This window comes from Crinia signifera, chromosome 5 (assembly GCF_055691185.1).
Source record: "Crinia signifera chromosome 5, ASM5569118v1, whole genome shotgun sequence".
NCBI lineage: Eukaryota > Metazoa > Chordata > Amphibia > Anura > Myobatrachidae > Crinia > Crinia signifera.
This window is the reverse complement of record NC_139221.1, coordinates 287,422,133-287,444,168: the sequence shown is the minus strand read 5'-3', so window position 1 is coordinate 287,444,168 and position 22,036 is coordinate 287,422,133. Positions and strand designations below refer to the sequence as shown.

Genomic DNA, 22,036 nt, shown 5'->3' with positions numbered 1-22,036 from the left:
AATTTTGACACAATCCATGTGGCATTATTTGAATTTTGGCTCATTCCATTTGGCATCATGTGTAAGGGGCAAGTATAATGTGATCTAGTATTTTGTTGCATAATGGCCCTTATTCAGATCTGATCGCAGTACAAAATTGTTCTCAAAATGGGCAAAACCATGTGCACTGCAGGTGGGGCAGATGTAACATGTGCAGAGAGAGTTAGATTTGGGTGGGGTGTTTTGAAACTGATATCTAAATTGCAGTGTAAAAATAATGCAGCCAGTATTTACCCTGCACAGAAACAAAATAACTCACACAAATGTAACTCTCCCTGCACATGTTACATCTGCCCCACCTGCAGTACACATGGTTTTGCCCATTTTGAGAACGAATTTGTACTGTGATCAGATCTGAATAAGGGACAATGTGTAGAAGCTGTATATGGTGTTGACACGCGCCCTGTTGAGTGGCCACACACCCTTTTCCGGAGCGCGCCTTTGGCGCGCGCACAACTACATCCTTCACTTTTGTCGCCATGGTGGGCCTGCGTACTTTAAATGCCAGGGCCTATTTTTAATTCCATTCCCACCCTCTCCTGCCGCTCTCTTAGCATGTACACTGGCACCACTAACACCACCACTCCCCCACCCAAACCCTTTTTTATCATGGTGCCCCCCCTGTCATTTTATCCTGGATCCGCCCCTGAGTAACATCCATATGAATGCCTGGACCTAAGCTTTCCCAGCAGCACACTGCCCGCAGCAGCACACTGGCTCCGCCGTCTTCCCATAGTGCATCCTGGTGTCATCTCTTCACCAATCAGGGAGAGAAAGGAAGCGAAAGTCTTATAGAGATGTACTAAGCCTTGAAAAGTGATACAATGGAGAGTGATAAACAACCAACCAATCAGCTCCTATCTGTCATTTTTCAAACCCAGCCTGTGACATCACAGTTAGGAGCTGATTGGCTGGTGGTTTATCACTCTCTATATTATCACTTTTCAAGCTTAGTACATCTGGCCCATAGAGAGAGAGGGTCACGTAGAGAGAGTGTGTAAAGAAGAGAGTTAGGGAGAGAGAGCCAATGTCAGGGAAAGAAAGAGGGGAGCAAGAGAATGTCAGGGAGATAGAGGGGGAGTGAGCAGGGGAGACGCTACCTGGCTACAGTTTTCTGGTGGGCGTGGGCACTTCATGGCATTAGGGCTCACCCCCTAAATGCCCACGAATCATGGCACTGCACTGCTCCCTGCAGCGAGCCAGCTAGGTAAGGATAGAGTGGTTAAGCCAGGCCGAGGCAATGTTTAGCCTTGGAGGTAGCCCATGACTTAGTGCAGCCTGGATTCCTCAGACAACTGTGATAAGAAGAATTGGAGAACCTCTGCATTAAGGATTATGACATTAGATATTTTTGGGTACTTGTGTATTATCACAACGTATACCATCTCATCGTATACCATTACACTAAATAAGGTATACGATGGTATGCGATGCGACGCGATATTGTACAATAAAATATCGCATCACATCGTATGCCATTAAATGGCATGCGATGCGATCGTATACAATTTTTAATTGTAGAAGCACCCTGATGGGTCCTTCCAATGTTAAATGCCCCCCCATTGTCAACGCCACCCCCAGTATCAACGCCAACCCGAAACGTGGCGAGGGTAGCGAGCCCGCGAGGTGCGGCGGTACTCGTCCTCCAACCTTTTCATACCCCCACTATCCACGTCGGCGTGGAGTTGATCTTAGATAGTGTGGCGAGCGCAGTGAGCCACCGAGCCCGAAGCGTGGCGAGCGCAGCGTGCCCCACGAGGAATACATGTAAAGTAATACGCGGCCCCTCGCGGGGCACGCTACGCTCACCACACTTCGGGCTCGGTGGATCGCTGCGCTCACCACACTATATAAAATCAACTCCACGCCGACGTGGATAGTGGGGGTATGAAAAGGTCGGAGGACGCGTACTGCCGCCCCTCGTGCGTTCGCTGCGCTCGCCACGCTTCGGGTTGGCGTGGATACTGGGGGTGGCGTTGACAATGGGGGGCCATTTCACATTGTAAGCACCCATCAGGGTGCTTGTACAATTAAAAAAATGCATCGCTTTGCATCGCATGCATTGTATACCGCTATATGGCATGCGATGAGATGCCCTACCATGCACATCGTGGGTGCTGTGATAATACACAAGTACCTATTTTTGTCATGCAATAATACAGACCCTCATAAATGCAATCTGGCATCTAGTGCCGCCATCAAGGGTGTACTGAATGCACAGATATTCCAGGGTCAGTCACTCTGTCAGAGAAGGAAGGGCTCCGTGCCACTCAAGCAACCGGGAGGTAGTGCTGCAGCCGGAAGGCAGCGTCCGCGTACAATCCAACAAGCTGCTGCCGGACCATGCGAGTCCCACTACAGACAGGAGCTACTATACCCCCCAAAGCATAACCTGAGGCTACTCCCAATGCCAAGAACTGGTAATAATTAACTCATATCACTGGAGGTACATATATTTTATCAATGTGACATTTAAATTGAGCAGATATACCTTGAGAATTACACCGACCATCTATATACCTGCCTGATATACTGTATTTCTAACATAAAGGAAAACAGCTACGAAGTATAGCCAAGCCCCAGCCATATACAATAAGTGCTTATTACAATTTAATGGCCATCTTGCAAACTAGCACAAGCTGAACTGTTTTTTATCATTTATTCACATTTTCATTTTTTGGTTGATGTCTCCCGGGAGGCATCAATTAAGTGTTTATTATTTAATTATATAATTGTGATTTATTTGATTCATTTGAATTTAATTTACTGTGTTGTATGTTTGTGTGTTTTAAATAAATATATTTTGTATTTAAGTGTACCTTTTGAGCTCCCCAGTTTTTCCTTGCTTGTATTGGTGGAGGTTGGCATTCCTCTAGCATGGGGGCCACAAGGCTACACTCTACATCACAGCACTCCCTAGCACCGCAGACACTTTCCGTTATCTTATACAACATGGCCCTTTTTCCACATGATTTCGATCTTCTGCACATTTGATTTAGCGATCGCTATGACTGCCACAAGGAGGGGGGTGGCGGTACTAGAAATCAGTCATGGGCCGGAAACTTTTTAGTGGCAGTCCTGCTGGCACCCAGAGAGAGCACAGACTGGGCCACTTCTCTACAGATTACAGGAACAGAATCTGAATATTCCTCTGCAGTGCACAGCTAAATTAATTCTCAGCACTTCTATGGGATGCGACTAAATTAGATTATTTTCCTGCTAGGTATCCAGCATTACATCAGGGTGCAACAAGGGGCTAATTGGGAACAAAAAGTGGCCCTGGTAAATCTTGTAGGCATGGGCAACACCAGAGGTATAACATGCCCTGTGTCCAGGGCAGGATTAAAGGGGGGGGGGGCAAAGGGGGTCAGTACCCCTGGGCCCCTTCTAGCTTGGGGCCTCCTGTGGTTGGCATGTATTTTTTTCTTTTTTAGGTAAAGGTTTTGAGCATGGGAGTGGGGTAGTGCTGCAGCTTCACCTATCTGCCAATGTGACAATGATTAATGGTGCTGAGCATTGGGTACCAAGGCACACTAACTGCACAAGTGTGCAGTGCATTACTGGGAGTTGACTAAGTCCCATGATACTTGGCACAAGAGGGCAGAGGGTGAGAGGTGTTTGTGTTGAGCTCTGATTGGTGGAGCTCATTACATGCTTCTCAGGCGCATGGAGGACAGCAGCAGCAGCCTAGTCATGGGAGGGTTTTTAATCAAAGGCAGCACTGAGCCTGTGAGGTCTCCTACAGTCCTACAGAGTAAGGTGCAGAGGGACAAACACAGGCTTTTCATGTGGTATGTGTGTATATATATATATATATATATATATATATATATATATATATATATACACACACACCCTGTAGTTACCCACTGAACAAGTTTATACTGACTTTATTCTGTGTTTTGACAGTGTAATATTCTCCCATGCAGTTTGCGGCCAGTCATGACAAGTGCAAGGGGGCCCCCCATCTAAAGTGCCCTGGGCCCCCCGAAGGCTTAATCTGGCACTGCCTGTAACCATGGCAGCATCCCTGGATGGAGTTGCTGTACTGCAGAGATGAAATGACAGAATAAATAGGCACATTGCAGTGTAATGAGAATGGTGGGCTGAGGTGGGAGGGGGGGGCAAAACAAAACAGGCAACGGGTATATGTCGGCCCACAAGAAATCTTTTCTGGCGGTATGGCTGATACAACCCTGTGTATAACTGCTGTGTCATAAACCACGTCCTCGTATTGCAAAGGACAGCTCTTATTGGGGGACCTGTACTTTGCAATTTATAGGTACATACCGTGATAATTAACACCAGTATGTACCCGATAAGTGGCGGGGTGAATCGCTTCCGCAATGCGATATGTAGTACATCCCACCCTGAAGGAGATAGGCACTCCACTATGTAGGGATGAGACTGCTCAATAGTTTACCATTAATGATGGATGCCATAATTAGGTGCCCTGCAAGCTGACACACATTGTGATTACGAGTCATCTGCTTTGGGTTCCTGCTGCTGTCTGTAATCCCAATGTTGGCACATTATATTATACAGCATATTTATCAGATATCACTGTACGGTGGCTCCCTTAATACTCCATAGTGATTGCCTGTGGCATATGTTATCATTTGCTCTCTCAGACTAAAAGCCAGTTTTAACCTGATTTCTTATGAAACATTCACTGTCCTTAGTAAATATTCACTTCATGGGAATTTCCTCCAGGGGCTTTCATCTCTTTACTTACAGGGACAGCATTGTATGCAGATGTGCAGACTGATAGGGCACATCAGGGTTTCTGTTTACCACTGTGGTGAACATTCACCTGCAATCATCCTTTAAATGAAAAGTTATATACAACAACACTTTGAAAACCCTCATATAGAAGAAGGCCCATCCACACATTAACTCTAGAATCCATTCATTTATCAAAGCCATGATTGGCTGGGAACCACCATCACCTAAGGCCATCTAAACAGCATTGAATGCCCAGGGAAAAGCAATGTATTGGGGTCCCTATCACCCATTCATGAGAATAAATAATAAAGAACCATTATAACTTACACCTCCTGCAGTCCCGCGAAGGCTCTCCATATGCTTTCACACAGTGAATGGCTGTCAGCACTCTGATTCATCAATCAGCAAGGTGACTGCCACTCACTGCCCGGCTGTATGCTAGAGGCAAGTAAATAATGCTGTACTGGGATTGTATGGTTGTAACAGTGAGGTTGTTAGCAGTGGTGTAACAAGACATTTTATATGCTTGCTGCCAATGGTTTATTGCTCATTGCAAGGGGTTACATGCTCATTGCCTGGTGGTTACATTCTTATTGCTTGGTGGTTACATGCTCATTGCCAGGGTTTTGTTGCTCGTTGCCAGGGAGTTTCATGCTCATTGCTCTGCTGACAGACCCTAGAGGTCCCTTTTTGTGGGACTTTTGCAGATTCTTTCAGATGGACAGCTGACATGTAGGGGGGTATTCTGGTTGATTTGCTCGGATGCAAATTTGCACCATTCGCAAGGTGCGTACGTTCGCACTGGCTGTGAATGGATGTTTTACATTAACATCCATTCTCAGCCTGCGGGGGAACACCTACACTGCGGGGAACACCGACCATCGAATGATGTGGAACGTGCACCCAGATCCAAGGTTGCTCAGAGCAACCATAGATCTGCGTGCACATTCGGAGGGAAGTGGGGGGCAGCTGACATCCGGTGATGTCAGTTGCTCGCACCCACGTCATCGACCCATTAACAAGAGAATGCCCAGTGTTCTCATGGGAACGGCTATGAAATGCTGGGCCATTCCCATATGCTAATAGGCTTCCCTGCCGCCCCACAACCCCCCCCCCCCCACACACACACACACATAAAAACACACTGCTCACAAGGAACAGTTTTTTCGCCATGGCTGCATGCACATAGCGCATGCACAAACAAAGAGAAAACATCGGTCCCGTGCGAATGCACACGGCCGTGCGAACAGACTTGAATAAGGTAATCTGCAGACAGAGACCCTGTGCATTGCATGGCAGCACTGGCTCCCCACCCCGCCAAACCCCCACTACCCGCACTTGGAGAGAGAGCTAAAGGAAGATGTTTGAGTGTCCAGCAAAATAGTCCTGGTAGATGCCCCCGATGGTGACCCTGACCAATGGTGTAGTACCCAAAACCCTGGTGGTCTATGGTATATATAAGTGGTGCCTCCAAAAAGATTTATCTGATCTTGCCAACCTTGGCACGCAGACTGGCACTTTCCCACAGGGGTCAATGCTGCTCCACAGCTTAACAAGAGTCAGATCCTCTCGACTGTCAGCGCTGCCTTGACTCCACCGACAACTTCACTCCTGCACAGCAGAGGGCAGTATAAGCTTTTTTGACAAAGCCCCCTTGCGCTTGGAGTTAGGCATCCAGGAGTCTTCTAGCTTGACACAACATTGAGCCCTCTCTTCCGATATTCTGTCTTCCTGCGCCTGTGATCTTCCTTTTGCCAGGTTGCCTCTTCATTGCAGCATTTCCATTTCCGAGAGATCTATAATACCCCTTTTACACCGCCTCAAAAACCCGGGTCTTCGGCGGATCAGACCCGGGTCAGAGGCTGTGTAAATCTGTCACGCCGTGTCCCTTTACACGGGACTTCTACCCAGGTCCTGACCTGGGTAGAACAAGGCCAGGATCTGGGTAGAGGGCGGTGTAAATGGGTACGCTGGGTCATCCGACCCGGCTCCCATTTACATCAATGCAGGACATGCAACCGTCCTCAGGTCCTCAGGTTGAATGGGGGGCACAGACAGCCTGCGCTGCTGTCTGCTATACCCTGCAGACAGCAGCCGGGGCAGCGGAGGAGGTGAATGGATGCCTGTGTGCGGCATCCATTCACCTCCCGGACGATGGCTGGGGGGTGTACGGGGGCTGGGGGTAGCCCAGCAGCTTACCTTGGTGCTGGGCTGTCCCAGCACGATGATCAGTGTATCTGGCGGGGATCACCGCGGTCCCGGCGCCTGGAGATGATGTCACCTCCAAGCGCTGCCTCTGTCTACACTGCGGGTGGGCACCGCAGTGTAAATGGAGTAAATCCCGGATCCGACCCGGCTTGTATCCTTCTTCCAAATGCCGGGTCGGATCGGGGATTTTTGGTGTAAAAGGGGTATAAGGTACAATTATTGTATGCAATTTGGACTACATTGCATTGCATCACATACATTTTGCAATGCAATGAGATGAAATCTAGTGCAGCACATACTGCATTGGGATGTGAATGGGAGCGTACATCTCATCGCACCCGCCAATTGTACCATGTATGGGCACCTTTAATGTTCCCCATTCACTATTAATCTAACATGGTATTGCTGGTGACACCTAATAAAAGGGTCGACAGCAAAATGTTGACATGCACAAGGTCTATATTGGCAAAAGGTCGACATACGCAAATGGTGGACATGGAAAGGTGCATTAAAAGGTCAACATGATTTTTTCACATTTTTATTGGTGTTGACACCAGAGCACATGGACACCCAATAAGTGTACTCAGTTCACTCGCCATGCTTTGTGCCAGGTGCCTCGCTCTGCTATTGATGCCCTCGGCACACTTTAACATTCCCAATCGTAATCCACAAAGATGATTAAGTATGAAAAAATGTAAAACATAAAAATAAATCCCAAAAGCTCATGCTGAACTTTTCATATGTCGACATTTTCCATGTCTACCTTTTGTTAATGTCAACCTTGTGCATCGCAACCTATTGACTGGCGACCTAGACAGTGCTTCTCCTGCTGGCGTTGGCACGCGATGCTCAGTCCTAGCACCACCGGCCAATGTATCACATATTACAGCAGAGTGCCCATGTAGGTAGGCTTCAAGCCAAACACAGGAGCAGTGGGGCAGTAACAATGCAGCACCCCAGGGCCTGAACCCCGGCGAGGCAGCACCACTCTCACACCTCTTGCTACAGACTGCAAGTTATGGCAGGGTTGTACATAGCCATAATCATTGTGTTCTGCTAAATAGTTGAATTCCGGTCTTTTTGCGTGTGTCCAGCGATGTCAGCTGCCTGCCCCCGGTACCCGTGCCATTGGAACATTAGCATGAGAACGCCCAGCATTTTCATGGGAATGCCCATGAAACAATGGGCATTCCCATGGGTGCATCCCCCGGCCCCCTGCCCACACTGTTGTGTGCGAGCACCCGGCGAATACTCACAGAGCATGCACATGCGCATATGAAAAACATTGCGCTCCCGTGCAAATTTGCATGGGAGCGCATCAATCAGAATCACCCCCTTTGGGCAAACCACCCTCTCCCGCTAGTGCAGATGCCAAGCTGTGCCTAGTCCATGGTGTTTCTCTAATCTGTTTGCCCACGCCCTGTGCCCATTATAGATACGTCTATGGCATCAGACTCGCTATGTATTCCACATTTGATAGGTTGCATATAAAGAAACTATCTGTGTGATCACTCAGCCGGGATACCACAATTACACCAGCAGGCCATCTCTACAAGGATAACCACTATAAAAACTGATGTATGCTTATATGAATCCTGAAAGCCTGGTCTGCAGAGATTATAGAACATTGGAGAGTAACTATTTTGGTGTAATACATGACACTTTTTTGCACTGCTGAAATTGGGGAAATTCAGTCAAAGTTTGAGATTCATCTGAGTGACTCATAAGCACATGAGCAGGAGGCTGGGTCTGTGCATCAAGTCAGGCAACTTTCCTTAAATCCATCACATGATGGGCCTGCAGGCATCTCATAAACAGGAGGAGGGATCATGGGTGATTGCCATTACTTGAAGCTGTGAGTTACTGATCCCAGTGTAATAAATGCTGGTGCGCTGATCTTCCTGCAGCTCACTTACTTGTCAGGGCTGAGGATGCAGGTTGCAGTGCTGGGAGGGTTGGTGGTTCTCTGCCTGATATCTGGCATCCAGGCAGGAAAACGTGAGTGCGGGTGTTTGGCATATGTGGGCTATACTTCTGTTGTGGTTGCTGTATTATTGGGTTTGTTTTTATGGGGGGCTATGCTTATTACTGGGCATTACTGCAGTATATAAAGGGTTAATGCTTTTTAAACTCTAAACTGATGGTAGGTGGCAGCCTCCTGTTGTGGAACTACAAATTCCATTATGATGGGTATATTGGTAAGCCTGCTATGGCACTAGAACTATTGGAGTGTTTGTGACTGATTCACTGAATGCAGCTGAATCCTCACCAGTGACCAGTATGCCAGAGATCGAGCATTTTGTGAGCAGCACCGCAACTTGCATGTGCACACACTGACTGAATCCTGCAAAGAGAAGGTATTGCTGTTGGCTGTATGAGAAGAAATGACCACAAATATCACCTCTTATTGGGCCACCCTGCAAGTGTAATATCCTGATTGTGTGGGCTGCTTCCACATCCTACCATGGCAATAGATGTAAGGACAATCTGTAGGACCACTGATATGTTCCTCCCCTTCAGTCTAACTACTTATTACCAAGCCATATTTACAGTCTTATGGATTGTGGTTACCTTATTTTGAAGAGTATTTGTTTTGGTGCCCACAGCAATCTGATTCTGTAACTTTATTCCTTTAAGTAAAAACTGTAATATCTGGTTATTATGGTGCCCATACACAGAGGGTTTTGGGCTTCTGATGTAATGGGTGCTCCCGTGCACATCAGGAAAAGTATGTGCTGCCTGTACTTTTTGGACTAGATTGCATTGCATCTAATTCAAAACACACAGTGCTCATCAGAAAACCGCACCTCCCGTTACTTTTTTTTTTTTTTTTTTTTTTTTTATGCTGTGTTGAGAGCCATGATTACTTATGTCTGCATTTTAGTAGTTTCAGCTAGCCTTAAAATGTTTGTATTCGCCAACTACTGAATATCGACCCGATCTAACCATTAGCCTAATACCCCTCTGACACAAGCCTTTTCTGCAGTTTTGGACCTGGGGAACAACCTGAGTGTAGTGCTGGTGTGAATGGGTCCTGGGCCAAAATTCTGGGAGCCATGACCCGGCATTTCAACACTTGTTGCTACCAGGAATGGTGCTTTGCGAACGGATTACCCAGGTTAAACGACCTGGGTCCTGCGCAAAGTACAAAGGAGACATTACTGTCAGCTCAAAGTGCTGCCTCTGCTCTGCCCCCTCCTGTATGACATCAGTGGCGTAACTATAAATTTTGCTCCCCCCTGCCATAAAATTTTGCGGCGCCCCCTCCCCCCCCCCCCTATGTAAAAAATACAGTGCACTCCGAAAGAGAGACATGCCATCTCACAAGGACCATACACAATAGTAATCCCATTCCAAATTACACCACACAGTGGCACAACAGAACCAGTGGCGTAACAACCATTTGGTACCCTGTGCCAGAAAGGAAATTGGTGAGTGGACCACCACCACACCTAAAATAAGAGAGTGCGCGCCGTAGGCGCGCGGCAAAATGTAGGAGCGATGCTTCATGGGGAAGGGGCGTGGCCATATAAAAATACTAATAACATTGTAATGCCCATTATGTAGTACGCCACACAGCGTAATGCTCCTTACACAATATAGCGCACACCATAATGCCCATATAATATTACAACACACATTATGCTCCACGCAATGCCCCGAGTACACCTACACATGACTACATAATGCCCAGCGTTACCGACAGTAGTAGCGCTGTATATATATGATATAGATCCTGATGAAGAGATTAAAAACTCTTGAAACGTTGATGTAAGCAGGCGTCTGTCTCCTTTATTCTGAAAAGTCGCCGGAGTGCCGCCCTACCACCACGATATATTTGGGGACATGCTTGTCTTCCAGGGGAAGGCACCTGGTGCTGCTGATTTTACACTAAACCGTGAAGTGCCGCCCTACCACCACGATAGATTATATATATATATATAAATATATATATATCTGTACAAACAATAGAATGAGAAGGAGCGCCCAATAGTGCATTAAAATTGTATTTTAATAGACATAAAAACATCCATCCTGGATACAAATAGTGGGGACTCATACCAAGATATAAAACACTGTGGACTGGTTACCAGTACCACACGGCATATGAGTAAATACCACGGCAATACAGCTGGGCATCCGTCTGATCCAAGGTCCCGCCGGACATCCACACGCTGGCTTGCAGTGCAGCGATCCGGGAGACCAAAGCCAAAGTTTTAGCCAGGTGTCAGATGTTTTTATGTCTATTAAAATACACTTTTAATGCACTATTGGGTGCTCCTTCTCATTCTATTGTTTGTACAGATTTTTCACTCCGTGGATCCTGGAGTTGTTGCTTGTAGAGAAGGGAGCTGTGGCCATTACTGAACGGTCCTAGTGTTCATTAACCCTTGTCGGTCTGAACAGGAGGCTCAGGACCACTGGTCAAGGTCAAATAAGTGACTTTACAGCCCCTATACTCGCTTGTTTATAGATATATATATATATATATATATATATATATATATATATATATATATATATATATATATATATATATATATATATATATATATATATATATATATATATATATATATATATATATATATATATATATATACGTCTGGACTGACAGGCGGCACTCGGAGACATCCAATAAAAGTGTAACAAGGTGAAGCTTTATTGTCTACGTTTCGGAGCTCACGGCTCCTTCGTCAGGAGCTCCGAAACGTAGACAATAAAGCTTCACCTTGTTACACTTTTATTGGATGTCTCCGAGTGCCGCCTGTCAGTCCAGACGTATGCAGGGAGGTTTACCTTCACAGGAAGGCAACGGAGCAAGGCACCTCCAGAACGGAGGCTAAGGGAGTGCCGGGGACTGCAACAGTACGATATATATATATATATATATATATATATATATATCGCACACAGTTACCGACAGTAGCAGCGCAACTTATACTGTACATAACGACCACACCAGTTGCCGACAGTAGTAGTATCACAACTTATAAATAATGCTCACACCAGTTGCCGACACTAGTAGCGCTGCCTGTACATATTTCCACACCAGTTGCCGACACTAGTAGCGCTGCCTGTACATATGTCCACACCAGTTGCCGACACTAGTAGCACTGATTATACATATGCCCACACCAGTTGCCGACACTAGTAGCGCTGCCTGTACATATGTCCACACCAGTTGCCGACACTAGTAGCGCTGATTATACATATGCCCACACCAGTTGCTGACACTAGTAGCGCTGCCTGTACATTTGACCACACCAGTTGCCGATACTAGTAGCACTGATTATACATATGCCCACACCAGTTGCCGACACTAGTAGCGCTGCCTGTACATATGTCCACACCAGTTGCCGACACTAGTAGCGCTGATTATACATATGCCCACACCAGTTGCCGACACTAGTAGCGCTGCCTGTACATTTGTCCACACCAGTTGCCGATACTAGTAGCGCTGATTATACATATGCCCACACCAGTTGCCGACACTAGTAGTGCTGCCTGTACATATGTCCACACCAGTTGCCGACACTAGTAGCGCTGATTATACATATGCCCACAGCAGTTGCCGACACTAGTAGTGCTGCCTGTTCACAATGTACAAAGATGGAGTGCCTCTCAGCAAGCGCTGGGACTCGCCAGAACACCCCCGCTAGCGACCCGGCGCTCCATCTGACTGGGATGCGCGTCCCTTTTTCCTGGAGGCAGGGGACTTGAGCCCGTGAAGCGGAGATGGGCAGGTTTGGGGGGGGGGGGAGTGGAAAGGTGGGATCAGGCGGCATGGGGACACATGCGCATCTGGTGCGCACACGTTCCCTTCCGGCGGCTGGCAAATCTACCCTCAGCCCCTGTAAGAATGACAGGCACTCCATCAGTATGTATATATATATACACACATACAGATGGAGTGCCCGTCATTCTTGCAGGGGCTGGCGGGGCAGATTCGGCAGCCGCCAGCCCCCGAAAGGGAACATGCTCCATGCTGCCTGATCCCACCTATACAGTATTTATATATTTATTTTAAATAGTACTGGTGTAAAATAAAAAAAAACACACCTCTGTTCTTAACTCGTTTGTGACTGGGACACTTTCTCTCTCCTGCTGGCTTCCCAGCTCCTCTGGCCAGGCTCTCCAGGCTCCAGCGTGTGTGATTGCATAGCAGGTGAAAGCTGAGGCAGGGACCAGCAGACACTGCTGCTTCCCCTGCCTCGTCTGACTGACACTAGAAGCCCGCCCACCCGCATCCCATTGGATGTTTCTCCTGACCTCCCTCCCTCCCATTGGGCAACCCACCCGCCCGTCAAATAAATATATATTTTTTTCAGTGACAGATCCACTGTCATGGCCGCGCCCGTGCCGACTCGCCTGTAAACAGCGAGCGCACGGGCAGCGGCAGGCGGCGGTGGGCAGCGGCAGGCGGCGGTGGGCGGGCGGCAGCGGCACAACACCCAGCCGCATACTGTGTACTGTGTTTGTGCCGGACACTCACTTGTCCGGCACCCGCCCCTGCTCCCACTGAGTGAAGTGTGACAGACTCTCTGTCTGTCACACTCACTTGTCCAGCACCCGGCGCCCACGCAGCCCCCGCTCCCCCAAGCAGTGGCGGGGGCTGCCTTACGCTATCTCCGCCCCTGTATGACATCACTGACCCGGTAATAACCCGGGTCACACGAGGAGCTTGCAGATGGCAAATGCTAGTTCACTCCTGGAATGGATCTGTCTTAATTCTGGTGTGACCCCTCTGGCCTTTGTGGTATGAAAAGGGTGGAAGTCTGTGGCTGCAGGTCAGGATAACTTCTTGGAATTTCACCAACTAATATCCTTATACAGTTCATATCACAATACATGGTGTAACTTGTGAACATGGCTGCTTCATTTTGTTTCTGTAGAAATGACACCAAGACTTGTCTCCTGCCCCTTGTGACACCACTAGCTGTGAGCTGCAACCAGGTGTTACCTGCTAGCATTGAGTTGATTTTAGATAGCATGGCAAGCGTAGCGAGCCACTGAGCCCGTAGCGTGGGTGAGCGCAGCAAGCCCCGCAAGGGGACACAGACGCACAGCGCCATGAAAGTACACAAGTACCTGAGAAATTTACTAAGGTTCCTTAAACAAAGGTTCCTACATCTGCTTTTCTCAGCCCAATCATCCAGAATCAGGTGAAATCGGGCCCAAATTGTGTAGTGTATAGGGGCCTTAAGGCAAGTGGCTATCCATATATGCAAGATCTTACATTTAATAAACCAATCACACACAGCCTCCACCTGTGTCAAGCACAAGAATGTCTTAAGGTGGCCATACACATGCAGATTTATCTTCAGATCTGGCTGGTTGGCAAACTGTCACTCATCCATAACCATGTTTTTGTTCCACTCATCCATACCCATGTTTTTGTTCCAATCAGCCAGATCTGAAGATAAATCTTACTAGTGGTATGGGCACCTTAACTCCATTACCTACATTTTGTGTTGGGCAGAGTACACACAAGATCAGATGATTAAATCTTTGGGTGTACCCAGCTTTAGTAGTGCACCTCGGGATCCTGCCACCCAGGCAGCTGCCTAATGGATGGTTATATATGTTACAATAGGTCTTCCAATGACTAACTTGTGTTGAGGGCTGCTATGCTGCAGTTACTACTCTGCACTTCTATGAAGGATAACTCTATGAAACTAGAAATGGTCAAATGACTGGTTCTCTTGTACTTGGTTTTATTAGAATCATATGACCTGCAATGCATCTAATTTAAGGATCGCTTTAACATGTAATAACCTGATGGCTTAATTAAAGCTAACTTCCTGTGTAGTCTCAGTGCAAATGGTGGTGTTTTTTTTCCTGGCTACTTTTGTAGTGTGATATTTAGTGAACATACATAATGACATGACCATGAAATGTTGACATGATTAGAATGTCCACTTCTGTGGGTTGCTGGGCTCAGAAGACACTGCTGGAGCACACTTGCCTACTTTTGAAAACTACTTTCAGGGAGATTATAGATGATGATAGAATTGTGCCCAGTGCCCCCAATGAGGGTGTGTGTCATGCACCACCCAAAGGGCGTGTCTAGTTCCATATATGGAGAGATTGTAAAAAGAGATTATGAATGTGGCACCTAGAAGCGTGGGTGTGTACTGCTAAATCTGAGAGGAATCTTTTATAATGACTTATATACAAATGTAGTTATAATGACTTGTATACAAATGTAGATGAGCCCCAAAGCAGTTAGTAAGAGCTACTATACTTGCTAAAGTGCTGGGAAATGGTACTGATGATTCAATGTAAATGTATCTGTCTCTTTTTTTTTTTTTCCAAAAATGTAAGTGTAATGTGGGCTCGGTGACATGAGGGAGATGCTATTTCAGGGAGTCTCCTGCAGAATGCAGGAGGGTAGGCAACTATGTGCTGGAGCAAATGAACCTAACAGTGACATCTGCCTGACTTTTAGTAGAGTCTTCATGTCTGTAAAGCTAAACTCCCCTCCTGTAGCCTAAAGGCCCATACACACTGGGCAGTTTACTCATTTGAGCAGCTGTGTATGGGGCAGAGATGTGCAGTGAGTGCTGATGCAGGATCCCGCATGATTGTGTACAGGGCAGCGACGAGTGTTGCTGCACGCTCCCTCATCATTGCTGGCCCTGCTGCTAATCTGCAGGTACTACCAACAGATGAGTGAGGGAATGGACTGCTTTCCATGGCCTCCCACTATGGAAAGCCATCCACCCTGGGGAAAATCGCTAAAATGGGCAAAATACTCCTCCCCCTTCATAATCATTATCTATAAACACTGAGCAAAAACTCCCAGTGTGTATGGACCCTTGCCCTCTGCTGCTAGTTTAGGCAGAATGTTGGCATTATACAGGTCAACACTGTGTGAATGGATATGTTCAATGTTTACGCTTCCACAATATCTTTGCTATCCACATTTGAACATCTTGCTCTTGTATGGTTGGGATGAGTTGGCTTAAAGTAACTTTCCCTTAGAGATAAAAAAAGGGTCAGATGTATTAAGCTTTAACAAGAGATAAGTGCAAGTGTGATAAGGAGAGATAAACGTCCAGCCAATCACCTGCTAACTGCCATGTTACAGTCTGTGTTTGAAAAAAGTCAGTTGGCAGGTGATTGGCTGGACGTTTATCTCTCCTTATCACCCTTGCATTTATCGCTTGTTAAGGCTTAATACATCTGCCCTGAAGTTCTCTAGACCGTAAGGAATTGGTGTATTCAGTACTCAGAAACCTGGTGTAGGGCATTCCTGTGTAGTGATGGTATGAGTTTGTGCTCCCTAGTTCTTGGTGCTAAGATGATGCTGCCATGTTCTGTGTATTAAGACTATTGCTGCTCAGACCTGACTTACTGGAGTACAGTTGACCTTGGTAAAGAGACCCCACTTGGAGAAGGGGTCTGTCTAGTGACTTAAATATAGCTACCAGTAATTCATGGAAAGAACTGTAAACGGTCATCAAATCTCACTCTATGGAATATATACTTTTTTTTTTTTTTCTTTTTTTTTTAAAGGCCGTGTGTGTCATCTCCGACTTGCCTGGGAAGGATATGAGGACTCTTACTAGCTATCTGGAGAGCACATATTTAATGGGGTGTCCATGTTTTTTTTTAGTGGGGATAATTTTGATCACCAGGATGATAATGTACTAATGCAGGATATTGCACCCTAACAGGATTTCAGGATGTGATGGAATATGGAAGGAGCTACAGCAAGGAAGGCCACCATAACCATATACATGGCTGGCTTCCTGACAGCAATACATGGGACGAGAAGCTCTATCCTGCCTGGAAGACTAATGATTCCAGATGGGAGAACTGCTGGAAAGGTAAAAACATTGTTTGGCTTACTTTCACTAAACCGTGAGCCACGTGCTACATGCCAAAATGGGTAACTTTAACTGGGAGCATTTACACTGCTTGTAATCCCGTGGGGGTTTTGTTTTTCCCTTCTACTGTGCGAAAACCCAGGATCTTTCAGGCGGTGTAAGTTAAGACTATTGCCCTTATCCAGATCTGATTGTAGTACAAATTTGTTCTCAAAATGGGTAAAACCATGTGCACTACAGGTGGGGCAGATGTAACCTGTTAGAAGGAGGGTGGGCGACCCGCACCATATGTTATTTAAATTTTGTGTTCTTGTAGAAATGGGAATATGCCTACCAATGGGAAATTTGTTATATATATATATATATATATATATATATATATATATATATATAAAACTTCCCCAATTGGTTGAGGGTGCAGTCGACTGATTTGATATGTACACAATATATGAAAAGAATTTAAAAAAAAAAAAAAATCGGTGTCTTGTGACACACTCCTCGGCAGATGTAGCATGTGCAGAGTTGAATTTGGGTGGGGTGTGTTGAAACTGAAATCTAAATTGCAGTATAAAAATAATGAAACAGTATTTAACCTGCACAGAAACAAAATACTCACCAGACTTGAACTCTCTCGGCACAGTTACATCTGCCCCACCTGCAGGGCAGCTGAGGGGTGGGGGGGGGGGGGGGCTGGGGCGGGAACTAATTACCTGGGCCCAGGCTTGTTGGAGGGGCCCTGCAGGTCTGAACCCCTCCCAGGTAGGCACAGCAGCACATGCTGTAGGTGTGTGCTGCTGCGGAGTGTGGCACACTGCTTGTTCTGCTGTACCCAACACTACCAATGATTCACTGAACCTGATTTGTGTAACTCTCTATGGTGTTCCATTTAGATGGCAAAGTGTTGGCAATCCTGACCAGTGACAGCCCTGCGCTGATAGGGTCGAATGTTACATTTGCTGTGACTCTGAAGTTTCCCAGGTGTCAAAAGGAAAATGAAGATGGGGATATTGTCTATGAAGGAGGATGTAGAAATGGTAAATGACTTTCTGGCATATTCTACAGGTGTAGAATTTCAATGCGTGCAGCTCTAACTGGTCTACTCTTTAGCTTCCTCCAGTTACCAAGACCAGTATGTTTACAACTGGACCAAGTGGGAAGATTTCTGCAATCAAGGAAACTGCAGTTTTGTCAACAAGTATCCAGATGGAAAACCGTTCCCACACCACCACCACGAATGGCGGCATAACTTCATTTACATCTTCTCCACACTGGGTTGGTATAAAGTCGGTCGCCTCAATATTCTAGGCCAGCACTACTTCCTAAATGTAGGACTATATAATTCTTAAAGGGTCTCTGATGGCTTAGATCGCTTTAGATGTGAAGCTTGACTCTAGTATCACTGGCCAAAGGGGAAATCATTTGGATAAACTTTATTGACTTGGTTTGCACAGGAGTCACTTGTTTGGGGTGTAGAATGTAAAATGATCTCCTTGAGGACTAGAACAAGAATAGAAACAATAAATATACTAACTTAACCTGGCATTTTGATACCTAGGCCAGTACTACGCCCAAACTGGGAGATCTTCTGCCCTCCTGTCATTGAACACTACAAACATCACAGCTGGCACACAAATGATTGAAGTGTCTGTCTTCAGAAGAGGCAACCGAAAACATTATCCTGTTGCCAAAGCAAGTGGTATCTACATAGTAACAGGTAAGTCTGAATGTGTAGGTATCTGTAACTTACAATGATGTAATATCTAATGGTGCATATACACTGTACGATCCCAGCAGCTGTGGGGTGCTGGCATCTACAAGTGCCTACACATTTGCCTCCTGCAGCATGGTCCTAGTTAACAATCCGCTTCCTCATCTGTACAAGCAGATGGCTCTTTTACTAACCACAGGAGTGCACATTAGCTGTCAGTGGGTGCATACACACTGGGCGATATACTGAGCTATATAGTAACCTATTAAGGCTGAAAAAAGACGTTCGTCCACAGAGTTCTCGGTTGTAGTTAATGTCTTCAGGGTCCTATGGCAGGGCTTGCCAGGTACACAAAGATTTGCCTGCCACCACCTCACCAACAAAGTGACTTTAAGATCCTCCATTCAATATGTTGGACCAGACCTCCCAAATGGGCACGCATTCAAATGTGCCTGCCCATCTGATGTTAGTGGTCATTTCAGCCAATAAACAGGTGACCAGTGTCTCCCATGCAGATGCATTGGCTGTGCTGTAGGGTCATTCTGATATCTGAGACCTAATTGGTGTATAAACTCTCCAATCTTTCTGTGTGTACACAGCATACCAGTCCTTGAGCATCTTGGTAACTGGTATCCTGAACCATGTGTTCTGGCAAATCTGCAAGATGGTGGATTCCTAAACCAATGTTTGTCTCTTCGGTATCTTCTAGATCAAATTCCGTTCTATGTTAACATCTCCCAAACTAATGATAAGAATTCCTCAGACAACATCTTCATCAAGGATTCTCCTATTAAGTTTGACATCAAAGTCCATGATCCAAGCAACTACCTCAAGAATGCTATAGTGACCTTTAAATGGAACTATGGAGACCGGAATGGCTCCTCTGTTTCCAATAGCCCACTATCTAGTCACACCTACTCCACACTGGGGAACTTCAGTCTGAACCTGACCATCAAAGCAGCCATTCCTGGCCCCTGTCAGCCTGTTACTCCTACCTCAGTCCCTACGACACATCAACCAACAGTCCCTACAACACATCAACCAACTACCGAATCGTTCACCACTGCAAATTCAACTGGTAAGTTGTAATGTCACCTAACCATATACCCTCTTCTACCTCCCAGAAAATCAATGTCTGTCTTTTGTTTATAGACAATTCAACTGGGCTGCCATCATTTGAGGCTGAAACTGATTTGCTAACTACTGAAAGACCAGATGTAACCACTGCTCAGACAACTGTAATGCCTACTACTTCTATGCCTGGCTGCTTTATCTACAGATATGGATACTACAACACTAAAATTACAGTTGTAGGTAGGTTGTAACAAGTCGCTGACTCTCTCTGGCTCAAAGAGGCAAATAGCGTAATTATTCTTTATCATTCCTAGATGGCATTTTAGAGGTGAACATTATTGAAATGACAAGTGTCCAGGTATCTGCTTCTCAGATAGCAAATTCACTGATGGACTTCGTAGTGTCTTGCCAAGGAAGGTAAGTACTGTATCTGCGTGATGTGAGGCCTAGATGTCTGCAATAAACAATTTGTTTAATACCCAGCATTCCTTCCAGCCTTCCTACAGATGCCTGCACAATTGTGTCGGATGCTACTTGCATGGTTCCTCAGGATATGATCTGTGAAAAAGTTCTGGCTTCTGACCCATGCTTGGTGACTCTACGCAGAGCCTTCGTAGAACCGGGATCCTACTGTGTGAATATCACATTGAGCGATGATGCAAGTCTAGCTCTTGCTAGCACGCTGGTATCTATAGAGGGAGGTAAGTGACTTTTGCTGTGTGTGTGTGTGTGTGTGTGTGTGTGTGTATATCCAAACTTAGACATCAACTAGAAGTCCTGCACAGCAATAGCTTCAATATTCTATGTATATAACCCACAATCGCTTCAATGGGAGACTTGAGTAAAGGACATTGGTCTTTCAATATCTGTACCTGTTCTTGCTTTACTTATAAGTATGGATGCTATAATGTCAACCTAAAGTAACAGCCCACTTTCAACCAGTAGAGTTCAGCACCAGTCAATTACCCAACACTTTGTTCTCTATCTCTAATCATGCAAGGTGACTTAATATCTAGTGCAGGGTCACTTGCCATCATGCAGTAATCCCGAATACCTGTCCTGTTGTGTTTTCAAATACAGTCATGAAATATTCTACAGCAGGTGTGGACAAACCTGTCCCAAGATCTAGCAACAGTGCATGTTTTCCAGGCAACCTGTGGATCTATAGTAGGAATGAATGCAGCATGTGTTAAAATGTGGCAGTTAGTAATTACTACAGCTGTGCACCAGCTAGGTAACCTGGAAAGCGTGGACCGTTGGTAGATCTTGAGGACCGGTTTGGCCACCCCTGTTCTACAGTAATTGGCTTTGTGTCCATTCTGAAAGTAGAGCCCCTCTCCAAGTTCCTTCCTAAACTGAAATGATTCCATTTTACAGATAGAGGGATGTTCTATTTAATTCATTTTGCGAAGAGCATTGGGGCAGATGTATTAACCCCAGTGTAGATATTGGTTTATGTAACATTGGTATTCTTTAACTTCTGTAGATGCTGGAACTTCCAGAACTGTGTCGGCGGTGCTGATTCCTCTAGCTTTGGTTGCCCTTATTGTTGCAGTAACTGGCGCCCTTCTTTACAAGTGAGTGGTTTTAGTTACCGTGGATTTCCAGGGGCTTGAGTGACTGCTTTATTTTGTAGCATGGATTTCAATGTTTACGTATTCTATGCAATTTTTAGAAACCAAGTGGCTTCTGATCTGTGAAATGATTCTTATTTCTCAATGTCTAAATTTGTCTCCCCAGGAAATACAAACCGTACAGACCCATTGAGCATTCTGCAGACAAAAGTGGTGGACCAGGGATAAAGGTGTACTTCAGTCAGATTAAAGAGGTTTTCTTTCAAGGAAACCATGAGCATGACCCACTCCTGAAGAGCAAGGCTGGAATAATCTAATATTTAGTGCATACCTATGTTAGACTGAGTATCCTGGGATCTCTATCAAAGTGTTTCAATATATATAAAGCCTCATTGGTCAAGTAGAAATCTTTCTATAAACAAATCTGAGGCTAGTAGCAGCTTGGGAATGGCTGTAGCCAATAGCTACTGGTGTAGGGGTTTCACCTGCTGCCTCTGGCTTGATACGGTTAAATTGAGACCACTCTTATATTGACTGGCCACTGGGTATATGTGAATACTAATTGATGAAATGGGGCTTGTGCAATTTTAACTAAAAGGTACCAGCATAAACTGCCCCACCATTACAGATTCATACTCCCTTTTCATATATGTTACAGTTAGTGGTAAAACAAAATGGTACAAACCACTGAAGCTGATCTTGTCTGCTGTAATTGTATACATGTGCACTGGCTGAACTCTTAACTCTGACTGTATGTTTTGTACGCACAATCTAGTTGACTTGCTGTATATTTGCAGCTTCAAATATCTGTCCTCTGTAACCGAACTGCTGTGCTTTAGTAACTTATCTAATAAAGGTAATGTTTCTCTAAA

General features: G+C 45.7%; 2 protein-coding genes across 3 annotated transcripts in view; one reads left to right on the top strand and one right to left on the bottom strand.

The window, feature by feature from the left end:
- LOC146081163 (uncharacterized) overlaps positions 1–13,153 on the bottom strand; it is a 26,527-nt gene extending 13,374 nt beyond the window's left edge. The window contains exon 1 of the mRNA XM_083189175.1: positions 13,036–13,153. The gene's annotated coding sequence lies outside the window, so the exon portion shown is untranslated. The remainder of the gene's footprint in view (positions 1–13,035) is intronic.
- LOC146081160 (protein QNR-71-like) lies at positions 8,813–22,036 on the top strand. 2 transcript variants are annotated; one of them, XM_083189169.1, is made up of 11 exons: positions 8,813–8,970; positions 16,656–16,808; positions 17,699–17,842; positions 17,916–18,080; positions 18,364–18,522; positions 19,226–19,594; positions 19,669–19,830; positions 19,905–20,007; positions 20,086–20,291; positions 21,077–21,167; positions 21,331–22,036. In XM_083189169.1, exons 1-11 carry the CDS (start codon positions 8,904–8,906, stop codon positions 21,479–21,481), a joined length of 1,770 nt encoding a protein of 589 aa, XP_083045295.1. In that variant the 5' UTR covers positions 8,813–8,903; the 3' UTR covers positions 21,482–22,036. The 2 variants fall into 2 exon arrangements, with proteins under 2 accessions (XP_083045295.1, XP_083045296.1); XM_083189170.1 differs by lacking the exon at positions 8,813–8,970 and adding an exon at positions 13,623–13,763.

What these genes read in the sequence shown, in the direction of transcription:
- LOC146081160 (XM_083189169.1), top strand. Translation starts at nt 8,904, where the DNA reads ATGCAGGTTGCAGTGCTGGGAGGGTTGGTGGTTCTCTGCCTGATATCT. An exon ending in TGGCATCCAGGCAGGAAAAC is followed by an intron (nt 8,971 to 16,655) that starts GTGAGTGCGGGT and finishes GCACCCTAACAG; the next exon opens with GATTTCAGGATGTGATGGAA. An exon ending in ACTGGCGCCCTTCTTTACAA is followed by an intron (nt 21,168 to 21,330) that starts GTGAGTGGTTTT and finishes TTGTCTCCCCAG; the next exon opens with GAAATACAAACCGTACAGAC.